This window comes from Scatophagus argus, chromosome 1 (genome assembly GCF_020382885.2).
Source record: "Scatophagus argus isolate fScaArg1 chromosome 1, fScaArg1.pri, whole genome shotgun sequence".
Taxonomy (NCBI): domain Eukaryota; kingdom Metazoa; phylum Chordata; class Actinopteri; family Scatophagidae; genus Scatophagus; species Scatophagus argus.
In genome coordinates, this window is record NC_058493.1 from 11,750,842 (window position 1) to 11,765,656 (window position 14,815).

General features: G+C 38.1%; 2 protein-coding genes across 4 annotated transcripts; one reads left to right on the forward strand and one right to left on the reverse strand.

Annotated features, from left to right (window-relative positions):
• Positions 1-803: 803 nt before the first annotated feature.
• On the reverse strand, positions 804-10,429 carry LOC124056178. Of its 2 annotated transcripts, none has more exons than XM_046383355.1 (10): positions 10,269-10,429; positions 10,102-10,157; positions 9,869-9,992; positions 9,475-9,623; positions 4,444-4,586; positions 4,151-4,313; positions 3,602-3,701; positions 3,381-3,459; positions 2,626-2,699; positions 804-2,523 (listed from the first exon to the last, which is right to left on the reverse strand). In XM_046383355.1, exons 1-10 carry the CDS (start codon positions 10,280-10,282, stop codon positions 1,545-1,547), a joined length of 1,881 nt encoding a protein of 626 aa, XP_046239311.1. In that variant the 5' UTR covers positions 10,283-10,429; the 3' UTR covers positions 804-1,544. The 2 variants fall into 2 exon arrangements, with proteins under 2 accessions (XP_046239311.1, XP_046239302.1); XM_046383346.1 differs by lacking the exons at positions 9,475-9,623; positions 9,869-9,992; positions 10,102-10,157; positions 10,269-10,429 and adding exons at positions 4,690-4,838; positions 5,081-5,204; positions 5,314-5,369; positions 5,481-5,638.
• Positions 10,430-10,492: 63 nt separating this feature from the next.
• Positions 10,493-14,780, forward strand: si:zfos-1056e6.1 (uncharacterized protein LOC107988029 homolog). Of its 2 annotated transcripts, none has more exons than XM_046383390.1 (9): positions 10,493-11,038; positions 11,665-11,732; positions 11,951-11,998; positions 12,170-12,234; positions 12,355-12,392; positions 13,574-13,653; positions 13,973-14,035; positions 14,269-14,319; positions 14,482-14,779. In XM_046383390.1, exons 1-9 carry the CDS (start codon positions 10,963-10,965, stop codon positions 14,533-14,535), a joined length of 543 nt encoding a protein of 180 aa, XP_046239346.1. In that variant the 5' UTR covers positions 10,493-10,962; the 3' UTR covers positions 14,536-14,779. The 2 variants fall into 2 exon arrangements, with proteins under 2 accessions (XP_046239346.1, XP_046239356.1); XM_046383400.1 differs by lacking the exon at positions 10,493-11,038 and adding an exon at positions 11,273-11,371 and having other exon boundaries at positions 14,482-14,780.
• Positions 14,781-14,815: the final 35 nt, after the last annotated feature.

Below are 14,815 nucleotides of genomic sequence, written 5' to 3' on the forward strand. Positions count from 1 at the left end.
CATAAGGAAATAAAATGGAACATGTATGGTTTTACAGACATGTAAAACCATAAACAAATCACCAGGATAAAATATAATTAGTGCTATTGGCCCACTAAAAACTGTGGGTGCAGTTGCTGTACAGTGTGGCTCACAAAAGAATAAAATTTGTAAAATGATAAAATACTGATAAAATCATACAAATAAAAATAATAGCTAAAACTATAAGAAAGTCTTTTAGTAAAAATAAATATTTAAAAGTGCCTTAAAAGAATCCCCATATAAGCCTGTTGACACTGCAGCCACTACGAAGACTTCAGTGGCACTGAAACAGTATTCTCATGGTAAAACTACACATGAGAAATTATAAGACTGCATACTTCCTACAATTCTATCTTAAAATAAAATCAATTCATACAATTGTGATTGTGTAATTATACTAATGTTTTATTAAATTATGTACATTACATAAAATATCATATAATGCATTACACTGAAGTATATGTGTACAGTAAATATCATCTTTATTAAGATTATAATATTATACTGTTTTACAATTGTATAAACTGTTATTAATGTTTAGTAATTTCTTTGTGCTATTGTAAACACTTTTGAAATATCCCTGCGTGTTTGATAAGATTTTACAACTTCCTCACTACAACTGCTTCTTGGAATTTATTCAATTCACAACAATACATTTTCTCATTCTATTTAACCGTGTAATGCCGTTGGTGTGATGTTATTTGCACAGATAAGATGTCTTTCACAACGATATCCGGGATAATCCACATAGGCCACACAATTAACAACTCTTATTTTAACTGTTGAGATCCAAAAAATGTATTTAAATAATATTTCAGTTCTTTACATAATAGAACCAGGTTCCATTGAGTTACTTGTATTTGCTGTGACAAGTACAATCTACTGCGTAAGGATGATGTGTTTCTGTGGAAGTGGCTCAGCAGTTCCACAGAAGAGCTATAAGGAAGTAAATTCAGCATGTTACATGATTGCTGTGGCTTGTTCCAGATGCAACGATTCTTCAGTTCTGATGAAATTTTCTTTTATGAAACAAACCAACTAACTAACTGCGTTCCTCTCAGTTTTATACAATATTTCATAAATGCATTTTCTAAGAGCCATTTCCATTTAATCAAATGACCTTACCTTACCTGACCTTAGATGAATAAGACATGTCATATACACAAGGTGACTGCAGCTGTTGTGTTCAAGCATTTGTGACAAGCACACATTTAAAATTCAAAAAAGGTACATTCTGTTTTTCACATAAACTTTACATGAATGATTCTATGTACACACTTGGGTGACTCATCATTTAAGGCAGTCATACAGGGTTACAATCAAACAAATGAATGTGTAAGCAAGTGTTTTCTTTGAGTTGCTGCTGCAAATAAAACACACACACAGGGCTCAGGAAAAGCTACCGCATATTACAGATGTGAGCACCATTCAGTCTATTATATCATCATCTTCTTTCTCTTCTGTTCTACATTTCTAAACAATGTTTATAACATTGAGAAGCAAACAACATTAAAAATTCACTGCTACACACTTTGATAGCCGCTCTCTGTGATCACAGGCATAGACTGGTTGGTAGAGGTCAAGCAGGGGAGGAAAGGTCTTTGGAGCTCAGATAGACAGAAGTCTCCTTTGACAGTGTCAGTGAAATCTGGAACATCTGTGCTGTGGAAACTTTGCGGTGTCATTGTGAATGACTCCTCTGGACATTTGTGTAAATGTTCCTCTTCCTCATCACTTTGCTTTATCGAAAGCGAAATATCAGGCTGCTCCACCAGAGTTTGAAATGCCTGATAGTCGTCATCCACTGTAGGAAAGTAGCAGGGATTCTCATCGCATACAATGGCCTCTTCGATTTTTCCATTTAAATTTGTGGCACCACTGACCACAGCATCAGAGTGCTCAGACCAGGCCTCAACTCTGGACGTAGGATTGCATGAAGCAGTAGTGTTGGTACCACTAGAGAAGGAGGACAGACTGGAGTCTTCTGCATGTGAAAATCTGGCAGAATCTGCATTGCATTGCTGATAGGACATATCTGTTGGCATAGAAGATGAAACTACTGGTGCTAAATTAACAAGCAGACACGGTGGTAGCTGTTGGTCGGCACTGGTCACAGTGTCACCTTCACTAGGATGGTATGCAGAGTCACAAGGCATTTTAGCTTGTGTCTGGACCTCTGAGCTGTCTGCCATAATCTGGTGTGGGAGGCTGGGAATGATGATGGAATAAGTTTTGTTGTCTATGCCAGATGATCCAGAGCTCAAGTCATCAGCTCTGACTTCACAAAGGTTGGAGGAAGTGGAGAATAAACCACTGTCTGTAAGTGGGTTGAAAGGTGATATCGGACTTATGTTGGCGAAGGCTTTGCCAAGGGCATCCTGAACACTGGCTTTAATCATAGCAGAGTCTGTGTTCGCATAACTGAGAGAAGAGGAGCCGGTGCTGAATCCACTGCTTTCCCGAGAGCTCCCACTGCTAGTGTCTGTCAGTGACTCCTTCGACCTGGATATGGAGGAAATGGTTACTTAAACTGCCAGTATTATCACATGGGAATCCTTAACAAAATGTGGTGTATTGTTGATATACCAGTGCAGTCATACTGACCATGGGTTACTGTCTTCTGAAACAAGGGGCTCAACACAGACAGTGGACATGACAGGTTCCAGAGGCTTCAAGACCTGCAACAAGGAGGACAAAAATGATTGAAACTACAGACTTGAGACATTTAAGTTAATTTATAAATGACCTTTTCCAATAAATTCTACTGTACATCAGCTATGTAACAGTGTAGAATAATAATTTTACATTGATTTCTTCAGTTTTCTGAAAGTAACTGGAGAGATTAATAATTACTCTCAGATGTCAGTCCTGGTTGGTTTGGTGACACACATGTTTGGTAAGTAAGCAAGTGCAGTTTAATACTACAGCAAATGCTCCCTGAACAACTACTTTACAGACAAGAGCAACAGCGTAGCCAAAGATGCTCATCTACTTCAAATGAAAGAGCAAATCAATTCCAGCTGCAACATGGTTTCATGTTGCACACAGCAGAAGTACTGGTATCATTGGATATTTCAAAGACAGCTGGATCGCTCAATGTATTCTAAGAGAAGCAACTGCCAACAAGACAGGACAGCTGTATGCATTTATTCATTCATTTAGTTTATAATGAAGACATAAAAGCAGACAGAAATGGCGCCAGGCTGCCAGCCTTACTGGATCGCTAGTCAACCTTCATTTCTCTGGGAGTTTCTACACCTGTGACCAGCTAAATTTCATAGTGAAACTGAGAATCTTGAGAACTAAAATAAATTTATACCATTATACATAATTTTATCATTTTAAATAAAGTGCCTCACCTCATGATCACTTGGATGCATATTAAGAAGTTTTGGATTTGGGCATTTGGTGACTGTGTCCCACCACATTGCTTTGAACCTAAAATCAAATGCACAAATAATTCCACAAAATTACACATAGGATGCATAAACACCATACAGGAGTTAGATTTTGTAATCTTTTTGTATAATTCACTGACAGAGAAACAAGGCGAATACAGTCTTTTATCTGCATTACTTACTTTACATAACAGCCATATATTGCACCACTGATGATGACTGCAGCAAGGCTGAGGCTGACGATGATAGCCAAAAGATCAGAGGACCCATCAGAGGACACAGCTGTGAAGTAACATGTATGTGGCAAGTTTAGCAATGGCATGATATGAGTACAGTACAGAGATGCACCAGAGAAAACTGTATGGTGTGTTTTGTGTGTATTCTAATTTGAAAACAGATTAGATGCAACAGTGGATCATGTTTGTACATCCTGTGTTCCTCTGTGTTAAAATGACTCATTTCAGCAGGTCTATTTCCCTGAAAGTTCCTTGAAAATATACAGCAGCGGCTTGTGGTGAGTAACAATTCAAGTGAAAATCCAAATGGCCAGACAGAGCATCACTGGCTGTAGAGAGTGTGGGTGGTGATGGACATCCTCAGGGCACAGCAATGGGTGTGCCAAACAAGTATGCTGCACTTTTTGTTCCCTTTTCATTGTTTAATATCCTGTCTAAGAAATGTACAGTATACTGTGTAAGAAATGGTACAAAGACTATATAGACAACACTTACGGGTCGTGAATTCCCACTCTTCACTCCCGTCGCTGTAGAGGCCACTCCAGTTTAAGTAGCTTTTCACGCTGACCACATATGTTGTACTTGGGTGTAAGCGTCGACCAGCTATTTCATAGTAACTCAGTCCATCAACTATAGTTGGTCTGACAGATTCAGATACCTGGCATGGAGAAACCAGGATTACACAAAGGAAGGTTTGTCAGTTAAAGGTTCTTTAACTTAATGCCCATGTCTGTGTGTATATGTGCAGGACTAATGAGCTCAGTGTTACACACAGCCTTTGCGCCCACCTTTTCTGTTTCTCCTTTTATGTGATAAGTCACATTGGCCATCAAGCTCTCATTGACAATGCCTTCCATGTTTGTCTTCCACTTGACTTGAAAATTCCCATTGGATTCTTTCACTGAGGTGATTGTTGGAACTCTGGGCTTTGCTGTAGAAGAAAAGAAGAACATGTTTCTCTATTCTGAGTCTGGGTAAGTCTATTTCTGACAACCACAGATTTACCATCTTTCATTTGCAAGAAGTCGACTTACTGCTGTCAGTGACGCTGATGGTTTTGGACCCCATGTGTTCATCTCCTTTCCAAACTGTTGCATTATGAGTCTCCCCCAGAATAAGTATCATTTTAGTAGAGCAACAACACCGTCCATTGTTGCACTGCTTGAAACTGCAATGCTCCTCCCTGTGGAATACAGATAATATTAACTATTAATATTCCTGCCTTCTCTTGATAATTCATTTGATTTTAATATTACACATAGACTATAACTTTAAAAAAAATCCACTGAACTGATACTATTAATAAAATCAATAATTATTATTACTCTGTTTTCTTTTGTTTTGCTTTTGTTCAACCAATACTAAGCCTAAAGCAGTGTGAATTAAAGCCATACTTGCCAAACCAAATTAAAAACAACAACTCACCCATGTCCCTCATTGTTCCGGAGAGTTAAACTGTATTCAGTGCAGTTTTGCGCTTCAAAGTCGCATGACATTTCTGTCAGGTCGTTGGTACAGTCAAGATTTTCGCCTGTTGTCTTATCAGCTCCTACATGAAAAAACATTACACACAGAGAGTGACTCAAACGATGAGATACTGCATGTATAGACTATTTAAAAGCTGTCCACTGTGTAAATGACCACTTTAGCCAACGTACCAGAGAGAGCGATGGCAGCCGCAACATTTCCTAAAATAAACAGGACGAGAGACATCCTATCGCCGACACAACGACACAGAAGAAGAAAACAACACAGTATATATTTTATATAAAGCGACACACTGGATGATTTAATAATATCTAGAATTTCCAAGACTTTTTATTACCTCTTTAACTCCATGCTGAAACGACGTATTCCCACTTATTTGCCTGGAAAACAATCCAACTCAATCCAACGGCGCATTCTGGGGAAAAGTGAGCGTAGTTTGCGAGCTGTCAGCCTCGCTGGCTTCCTGATATGGAAAGCTGTTACTGGAAATGTTGTTGCGCCACCAATTCAGAGGAAGTGCGTCCCACCCCCGTTTCGTCAGACAGAACGCAACTCAGGCGCTTCAGCAGACAGTGTTTGGGATGAGGATTTTTGTATTAATTGTCATTAATCAGCATTGATAGTTTGAGTCATAATTTAACATTTAACATTCATGATTTCTGCACTGTAAACATCAACAGAATAGTATGTGTCAGTTCTTACTTGACTGAAGCAAGAACATTTAAACTGGTTTAATTGAGGTGTAAGCGTGCACGTTGTAAAATTTGCATTAAATAGAGGTTCATCTGTTGCTGGTTTCATGTTTACCGATCCCACTGCACATGCGTGTTTTGGTTACTTGAGAATTCCTTGAGTGTCCTGAGGAACGGTGAGACAGGCCGTATTCATTTAAACCACCAGGTGACAGCAGAGTGAATTATCACAGATGAAATGCGTCATACACTATATTTACAAAAGTAAATATATTATTGAAATCAGGTGTGATATGGGGCTGTTTTTCAGGGTTGGGTTCGGCCCCTTTCTTCCAGTGAAGGCAAATCTTAATGCTTCTGCATACCCAGACATTTTGGACAATGCTATGCTTCCAACTTTGTGGCAACAGTTTGGGGAAGGCCCTTTGCTATACCAGCATGACTGTGCCCCTCATGCTCTAATGCATGAATGGGCAAAAAAATTCCACAGAAACACTCCAAAATCTTGAGGAAAGCCTTCCCACAAGAGGGGATGCTGTTCGAGCTGCAAAGCTGTCTGTGTATTTAAAATGCAATGTCATTAAAATCCCTGTTGGTGTGATGGTCAGTTGTTCATATAGTGTATGCCATTTTTGAATTTCACATGGGCGCAATTATTAGTCAACTTAATAATGCAAGCCAGTCTTATAAACATACGCATCTCCTCTTTCACAAAACTCTGTTCTTCTGACATAGTGAGTAATGTACAAATACTGTGCAATCATTGGCAATGCTCAGCTCTGTCTCATATGCATGCCATTATAGTACAATTTGGTATTCAACTATACATCCCCAGCAAAGCCAGCAACAATAACTTGCTATACACAATTTCATGTTTTAGATGTTTGATGTTTATTTCTTATCAAAGATTTGTTAAATTGACACATTGCTACATCACCCTAACAAAGCCACAGCTATTACACCTGACCACGCATACAGTTTTCTGCATTTCAGCCACTGAGACGTCTGCCAGTGTCACAATAAAATTGACGTGAATAGAACTTTAATAATTGGTGGTCAGCATAATAAAAACTCAGCAGCGATATGTTTCTCCAGGCACAATGTCCTGTTGCTCAGACTAATTCACAAATCTCAGTGTGGACAATTTTCATTTTTACACAAGAAACATTCTCGAATGGCATCATTTGTTTAGGTTTTTGTTTTTTTTAGTGAGTGCAACTGATTCTTCTTACAAACACTGAGTTCCTGATGAGTGAACTGCTCAGATGTCTTATGTTGGCACAGATGGTTAAAGCTGACATGTTTGAGTAGCTCATCTGTTTCAGAGAAGAGTTCATTAATATGACAGTAATAAAATTATATATTCACATGGAATTAAAATGCTTAAAGACAACTTTTTAACAATTTTTTTTCAGTCAGTTCTGGTGATTTTTTTGTTCTTTTGTTTTCTTTTTTTGGCTTCACTGGCTTTACTACATATCTTAAATTACTATAATTAAAATCTACTATATATAATTAAATCTGTCATGCAGATTATGGCTCCTCCATTAACTCATGCAACTTAAGTCAATTGTACTGTCCCAATGAGCTAAAACTAAAGGTATGATAAGCTTATGGAGAGAAACTGGCCATTCTGGGCTTTGTTAATGAGACCTGAAACCACTGTGCTAAAGTAACCTTGAGGCATCTTAATCAAAGACTCCTCTAGACTTTTGTTCAAATGTTCCTCTTGATCACCACTTCTCTGAAAACGAATAATCATGCTGCTCCACTTGAAGTGTGAGGCGGACGTCGTCTCTTTAATCTGAATACAGAGATACAAAAATGTTATTTAAGAAGACTGATGATGACTTGAAAATAAGTGAAGACACCGTCTTAAACAAATATAACTGTCTCGTGTTAGTGAGGCATCACTGTGGACGAACTACGATTGTACTCTTATTCAGTACAGGATCAGTGGACACAGAGGAGAAGCTTTGCAGCGGCTTTTAGAGCTTCAATAAGGAGGATCAAAACAGTATATATCTTCATATTTGTTAGACATAACTATATATATATATATATATATATATATATATATATATATATACACACACATATGACGTCAATCACATGGGAATACATGGTCTGGCGAAATTTTCTCGTGGCATTTAACCAACTGTCCCACAGTCTCCCCAGAGTGTGTGTTTGTCTGAGTACTGCAGAAAATGTTGCAGCATATTTCAGAGGAACAAAGAGAGCAAGATAATCATCTGCTGTCATAGTATTACCACAACAGGTTGTGCAAGTTAATAATTTAAGTGTAATATATCAAATGTAATGAAAAAACACAAACAGTTTTCTAACTACACTCCACTAACCTACCCTCTTTTCTTTCTCTGTTTATAAACATAAAAATCAGACATTTCAAGGAATAAGACAATAAATGGAATGCACATTATTACATAGTATATGTCAACATTTGTCACAAATAAACAGATAAACAAACAAATAACCAACAGCTGGATTTCACCAAATGGCATGTGACCTCACATGACTCAAATGTTTTTATATATTCATTTATATCTCACATTACTGAATTCAAATATAAAAATAAAGTACCTCAATAAAGTGTACAGTATCTGAGTAAAATCTGCTATCCCCATTTTTGTCTGCTGCACTTTATTGTGTACAATTAATGCCTTATCTCCTGCTGTGAATGTGTGGGCAAGATACGTGAAGAGTCACTCCTGCGTCCAGCTGCAGCTTTAGAAAGGCTTTTATTCTGAAACTCCCTGACCGGATGATCATGTTTGTACATCCTGTGTTAAAATGACTCATTTCGGCAGGTCTATTTCCCTGAAAGTTCCTTGAAAATATAGCTATACTTTACAGTGGCTTGTGGTGAGTAACAATTCAAGTGAAAATCCAAATGGCCAGACAGAGCATCACTGGCTGTAGAGAGTGTGGGTGGTGATGGACATCCTCAGGGTGCAGCAATGGGTGTGCCAAACAAGTATGCTGCACTTTTTGTTCCCTTTTCATTGTTTAATATCCTGTCTAAGAAATGTACAGTATACTGTGTAAGAAATGGTACAAAGACTATATAGACAACACTTACGGGTTGTGAATTCCCACTCTTCACTCCCGTCGCTGTAGAGGCCACTCCAGTTTAAGTAGCTTTTCACGCTGACCACATATGTTGTACTTGGGTGTAAGCGTCGACCAGGTATTTCATAGTAACTCAGTCCATCAACTATAGTTGGTCTGACAGATTCAGATACCTGGCATGGAGAAACCAGGATTACACAAAGGAAGGTTTGTCAGTTAAAGGTTCTTTAACTTAATGCCCATGTCTGTGTGTATATGTGCAGGACTAATGAGCTCAGTGTTACACACAGCCTTTGCGCCCACCTTTTCTGTTTCTCCTTTTATGTGATAAGTCACATTGGCCATCAATTCCTCATTGACAATGCCTTCCATGTTTGTCTTCCACTTGACTTCAAAATTCCCATTGGATTCTTTCACTGAGGTGATTGTTGGAACTCTGGGCTTTGCTGTAGAAGAAAAGAAGAACATGTTTCTCTGTTCTGAGTCTGGGTAAGTCTGTTTCTGACAACCACAGATTTACCATCTTTCATTTACAAGAAGTCGACTTACTGCTGTCAGTGACGCTGATGGTTTTGGACCCCATGTTTTCATCTCCTTTCCAAACTGTTGCTTTATGAGTCTCCCCCAGAATAAGTATCATTTTAGTAGAGCAACAACACCGTCCATTGTTGCACTGCTTGAAACTGCAATGCTCCTCCCTGTGGAATACAGATAATATTAACTATTAATATTCCTGCCTTCTCTTGATAATTCATTTGATTTTAATATTACACATAGACTATAACTTAAAAAAAATCCACTGAACTGACACTATTAATAAAATCAATAATTATTATTACTCTATTTGTTTTCTTTTGTTTTGCTTTTGTTCAACCAATACTAAGCCTAAAGCAGTGTGAATTAAAGCCATACTTGCCAAACCAAATTAAAAACAACAACTCACCCATGTCCCTCATTGTTCCGGAGAGTTAAACTGTATTCAGTGCAGTTTTGCGCTTCAAAGTCGCATGACATTTCTGTCAGGTCGTTGGTACAGTCAAGATTTTCGCCTGTTGTCTTATCAGCTCCTACATGAAAAAACATTACACACAGAGAGTGACTCAAACGATGAGATACTGCATGTATAGACTATTTAAAAGCTGTCCACTGTGTAAATGACCACTTTAGCCAACGTACCAGAGAGAGCGATGGCAGCCGCAACATTTCCTAAAATAAACAGGACGAGAGACATCCTATCGCCGACACAACGACACAGAAGAAGAAAACAACACAGTATATATTTTATATAAAGCGACACACTGGATGATTTAATAACATCTAGAATTTCCAAGACTTTTTACTACCTCTTTAACTCCATGCTGAAACGACGTATTCCCACTTATTTGCCTGGAAAACAATCCAACTGGGGAAAAGTGAGCGTAGTTTGCGAGCTGTCAGCCTCGCTGGCTTCCCGATATGGAAAGCTGTTACTGGAAATGTTGTTGCACCACCAATTCACCCCCGTTTCGTCAGACAGAACGCAACTCAGGCGCTTCAGCAGACAGTGTTTGGGATGAGGATTTTTGTATTAATTGTCATTAATCAGCATTGATAGTTTGAGTCATAATTTATTTGCATTTAACATTCATGATTTCTGCACTGTAAACATCAACAGAATAGTATGTGTCAGTTCTTACTTGACTGTAGTAAGAACATTTAAACTGGTTTAATTGAGGTGTAAGCGTGCACGTTGTAAAATTTGCATTAAATAGAGGTTCATCTGTTGCTGGTTTCATGTTTACCGATCCCACTGCACATGCGTGTTTTGGTTACTTGAGAATTCCTTGAGTGTCCTGAGGAACGGTGAGACAGGCCGTATTCATTTAAACCACCAGGTGACAGCAGAGTGAATTATCACAGATGAAATGCGTCATACACTATATTTACAAAAGTAGCCCCTACTGGGGTCTACAGCTTTAGAAAGGCTTTTATTCTGAAACTCCCTGACCGGATGTCGGGTGTTCTCTCCCGTCTTACCGCTATTGCTGTCATATTAAAATGTCTAACATCAGTTCTAACAAGCCACCACGCGTATCAAAGGCCTGGATCGCTCTGAGAAGACTTGACAAAAACGGTTCGTAGTCTTTTTCTGTTGTACGGTCAGTAAAAATGATTTTGATTTCTATACATCACTGATGTACTCGATGTGCGCGTCCGTATCCATGGTAACCAGCCTCTTTTTTTTTTTAACCCCCTGAAAACTCAATAGATCGTATGCGGTCATTTTTCTCAAATCCAATACACTTTATTTTTATAGGAAGTTGTTTTTTTCTCGGTAGATGTTCAGGTGTAGCTTCTGTCCATACATGATCAAAGAGGAGCGCAACAACAGCTGTATGTGACTGTTGGGTGTTAGTGGCTCTCTGAATCACCGCCCACACCGCAGATTTGGTGAAGTGATTCAAAGGTGTGTGTGTGTGTGTGTGTGTGTGTGTGTGTGTGTGTGTGTGTGTGTGTGTGTGTGTGTGTGTTTGCGTGGGTGGGTGCTCTCTGGCTTTTGGCTTGCTACATTGTATAAAATATCTGCTGGTGAGGAATTAGTAGCTAAGTGAACTCAATAATGAAGTAATATATGTTCAAGTCTGCAGATGAATATTTTTTTAAAAAGTTATTAATAATGATTTTTTTTCCTTTTAATCAACTCATCACAATGTCACTGTTCATAAGGGATTGATAAAGTTTTGTTTGTGTCTGTTACAGACAACAGAGTGGTGGCTCTTCGAGAAGTGTCCATTCCTCCAGCAGCTGAGGTCACCATGATCACACAGGTGTGCTGCTGTTATTATTGCACCTGTACAGTATGGAATGAAGAACAATGTGGAGATTTTTGACTCTGAACAATCATAGCACAAATTTTGATCATTGGTATAATTTTCCCTTGCAAATAAATGTATATATATATGTATTATAATTTATAATAATAATGTTTTTTGGTGTTGTATGTTTTTATATTACGTCTTTCTTTTCCTTTCTTGTTTCTTCTCAGATAATTACCACTACCTTTGGGCTGAACTCCTCCGATGTCGTATTGAAGGTACAAAGAATCCTTTGCGCTTAAATTAGAGAGGCGGACCTCCTTCTGAATGTTTGGGAAATGCATATGCCTACAAAATATTGTTACAAAGAACTAAAATCATCATATGGGGTTAAAATTCTTAAAGAAGAAAGTGAGCTGGATCACTTCACTTCTTTTATCTGTTTGCAGATAAGGAACCACCAAGGCCGTCTGATTCCTCTGAGCAACTCAATCCCTGTTAACAACAAGCACATGTGAGGAGTCTTGACTGTTGACTTTTAATTCTATATTTCCATACATCTATTCAGTCAGTGAATATTCCATTTATTAAGCACCCATTTATGTCAAATGGTGACATGTATTTTTCACCACAGGCCTTATGTGCTTGAGGTAACCAAGATCTTTCAACATGGTAAGAGCAGACTTAGCTTTTGTTCTCTTTAACAGTGTTTTCTTTAACTGTGAGTCAAGATCCGGACAGCTGTATCTTTGCTGAGCATAAGGACTAGAAACAGGGGAAAACAGCTAGACTGGATCTACCTGAAGGAAATAAAATTCATCTACCAGCAAGTCTAAAGTTCACTAAATTACCATTACATTTACACTTTATTACACAGTACATTATTATACTTCCAACTTTGTGGCAACAGTTTGGGGAAGGCCCTTTGCTATACTAACATGACGGTGCCCCAGTGCACAAAGCAAAGTCCATAAAGCCATGTTTGGATGAGTTTGGTGTGGAAGAACTTGACAGGCCCACACAGAGCCCTGACCTCAACTGACCTCAACAGAGACTGTGATCCGGGCCTTTTGGTCCAACATCAGTGTCTGACCTTATAAATGCTCTACTATGTGAATGAGCCAAAATTCCTACAGAAACACTCCTTGTAGGAATCTTGTAGGAAGCCTTCCCGGAAGAGTGGAAGCTGTTATAGCTGCAAAGCTGTCTGTACAGTGTATCTGATTTTGTCTTGTCTTGTTGAATCTGCTAATTCTTTGATAATTGTTGTCCAATTTAAGCCAGCAGGCTGTACAATGACAATAAATGAGCTTTAGAAATGCTGGTAGGCAGATTTTTCCTACCTGGTTCCAGCCAAGCCAAGGTATCTGGCTGCTGACTGTGGTTTCACATTTATCAAACAGATGTAAGACTGATATTTATCTTCTCATCTAGCTCTTGGCAAAAAGCAAATGGGAGTATTTTCCAAAATGTTGAAATATTCCTTTAAATCATCTCCATATTATTTTGAGGTGGCATGATGACTTGCAGAGTTTGGTGTTTAATTTGGTATTTAATTCATACAACAAGACATCTTAAAATGAATGCTGTGTCTACTAAACGATATTACTGCAAGTAATCTTAATGTTAATAATCTTGATTAATCTTAATAATGTTACAAAGCAAAATGTTTTCAATTAAAATAATAGCTTGATATTAACAGGCCATTGTTGATATTGTATAATTCATTTTCCTTTGTATTCAAAACTGCTTAAGCAATTGTTACAGAAATGTAATAGTGCTCACTTACTCAAATCTGTTATTATCCATAAGTCATCCCAAGTTCTGATGTCTATTGTGATTTTTGTCATCAGTATGTCCCAAGCCCAGGACCATTCCCATGACTGTCATCAACAACAGCATGAAGACCAGGCTACAGACTATTGACAGGAGGGTAAGACACACAGAGGTCATATAATCACTAATGGTCTGGTACACTGTGGATGGTTCATAAGAACTACAGCACCAATACATGTACTACTATACAACAGAATTGCAGCCTTTGAAGGAGAAAACATTTAGCTCATTTTTTTTTTAAACTATCAAACACATGTGCTTCGAAATATCAGTTTAGCATGTTTGTTTAGGTGTCAGCAACGATCAAATGCAGAAAACATAAATGGGAATACAAAAACAAATACATAGTAATTGTGTATCATTTTAAATTTTTATTGTCTATCAGGAATTAATTTAGATTCCATGTTTTATTACAGATTCAGAGACTGGAGGAGCTTCTGCCTCATATCAAACTCAGGCGCAATGAAAAACTAAGCCAGGTATTCAAACTTTCCTCTCGGGCTTCTTTCACAGTGAACACAGCATTTACCTCGACACAGTCATGCTTGTGAGTGCAACCTTAGCCCTCCTGCTTGGCAAATGTTATTAGCTTTAATTTGGTGAAAATGTGACTATGAATGTGGTAGTTATCATTCAGCTACTATTAAAAGGTATGTTACATTCAAATGCATCCCAACATCCACATGACCGTGGTCTCTTTCTCCTGTCTCAGGAGATTGAATGTCTCAACCAGAAGTTGAGATTTCTTCACAGGAGAATGCAGGTGAGTCATCCTGATCAAACATAAGGCTGAGGTCTTCCAACAGCACACTGAATTTGTGATTTAATTAAAAAATCTTGATACTGTCTTGTTTCTGCCAGTTTTATGCTTCTTACTGCATGCTGTCATTTTTCAGTTTGTAGAAACCGTCTTTCTCTGTTGCAGATGGCAGATTCTCACAGCTGGAAAGGGGTGCTGACCAGAGCCCCGCTGTGGTGAGATGCAAACCATCTCTGGGGCTATAGTCAAACTCTTCATTGGCTGCAGATTTTATTAGGTCACCATATATCTTATCTGTTTATTTTTTGCCTGGAAAAGTCGTGACACATGTAGTACTTAACTTTGATGTAACTAGCGAATAAAATATTTGACAAAATATTTTGATTTGACTGGAACATGACAATTGACCAAATAATCAAATGTAACCTGTGATTTAAACTTAAGTTGTGTGTACCATGAAATCAGTGAAATAAAAGAGAAAAGTGAGTTTGTCTGTTCT

Coding starts and splice junctions, on each gene's coding strand:
- si:zfos-1056e6.1 (XM_046383390.1), top strand. CDS start 10,963: ATGTCTAACATCAGTTCTAACAAGCCACCACGCGTATCAAAGGCCTGG. Junction 12,235..12,354: donor CCTGTTAACAACAAGCACAT/GTGAGGAGTCTT, acceptor TTTTCACCACAG/GCCTTATGTGCTTGAGGTAA. Junction 14,320..14,481: donor TTCTTCACAGGAGAATGCAG/GTGAGTCATCCT, acceptor TCTCTGTTGCAG/ATGGCAGATTCTCACAGCTG.
- LOC124056178 (XM_046383355.1), bottom strand. Junction 4,587..9,474: donor CATCAGCGTCACTGACAGCA/GTAAGTCGACTT, acceptor TTTCTTCTACAG/CAAAGCCCAGAGTTCCAACA. Junction 2,524..2,625: donor TCAGAAGACAGTAACCCATG/GTCAGTATGACT, acceptor CTCCATATCCAG/GTCGAAGGAGTCACTGACAG.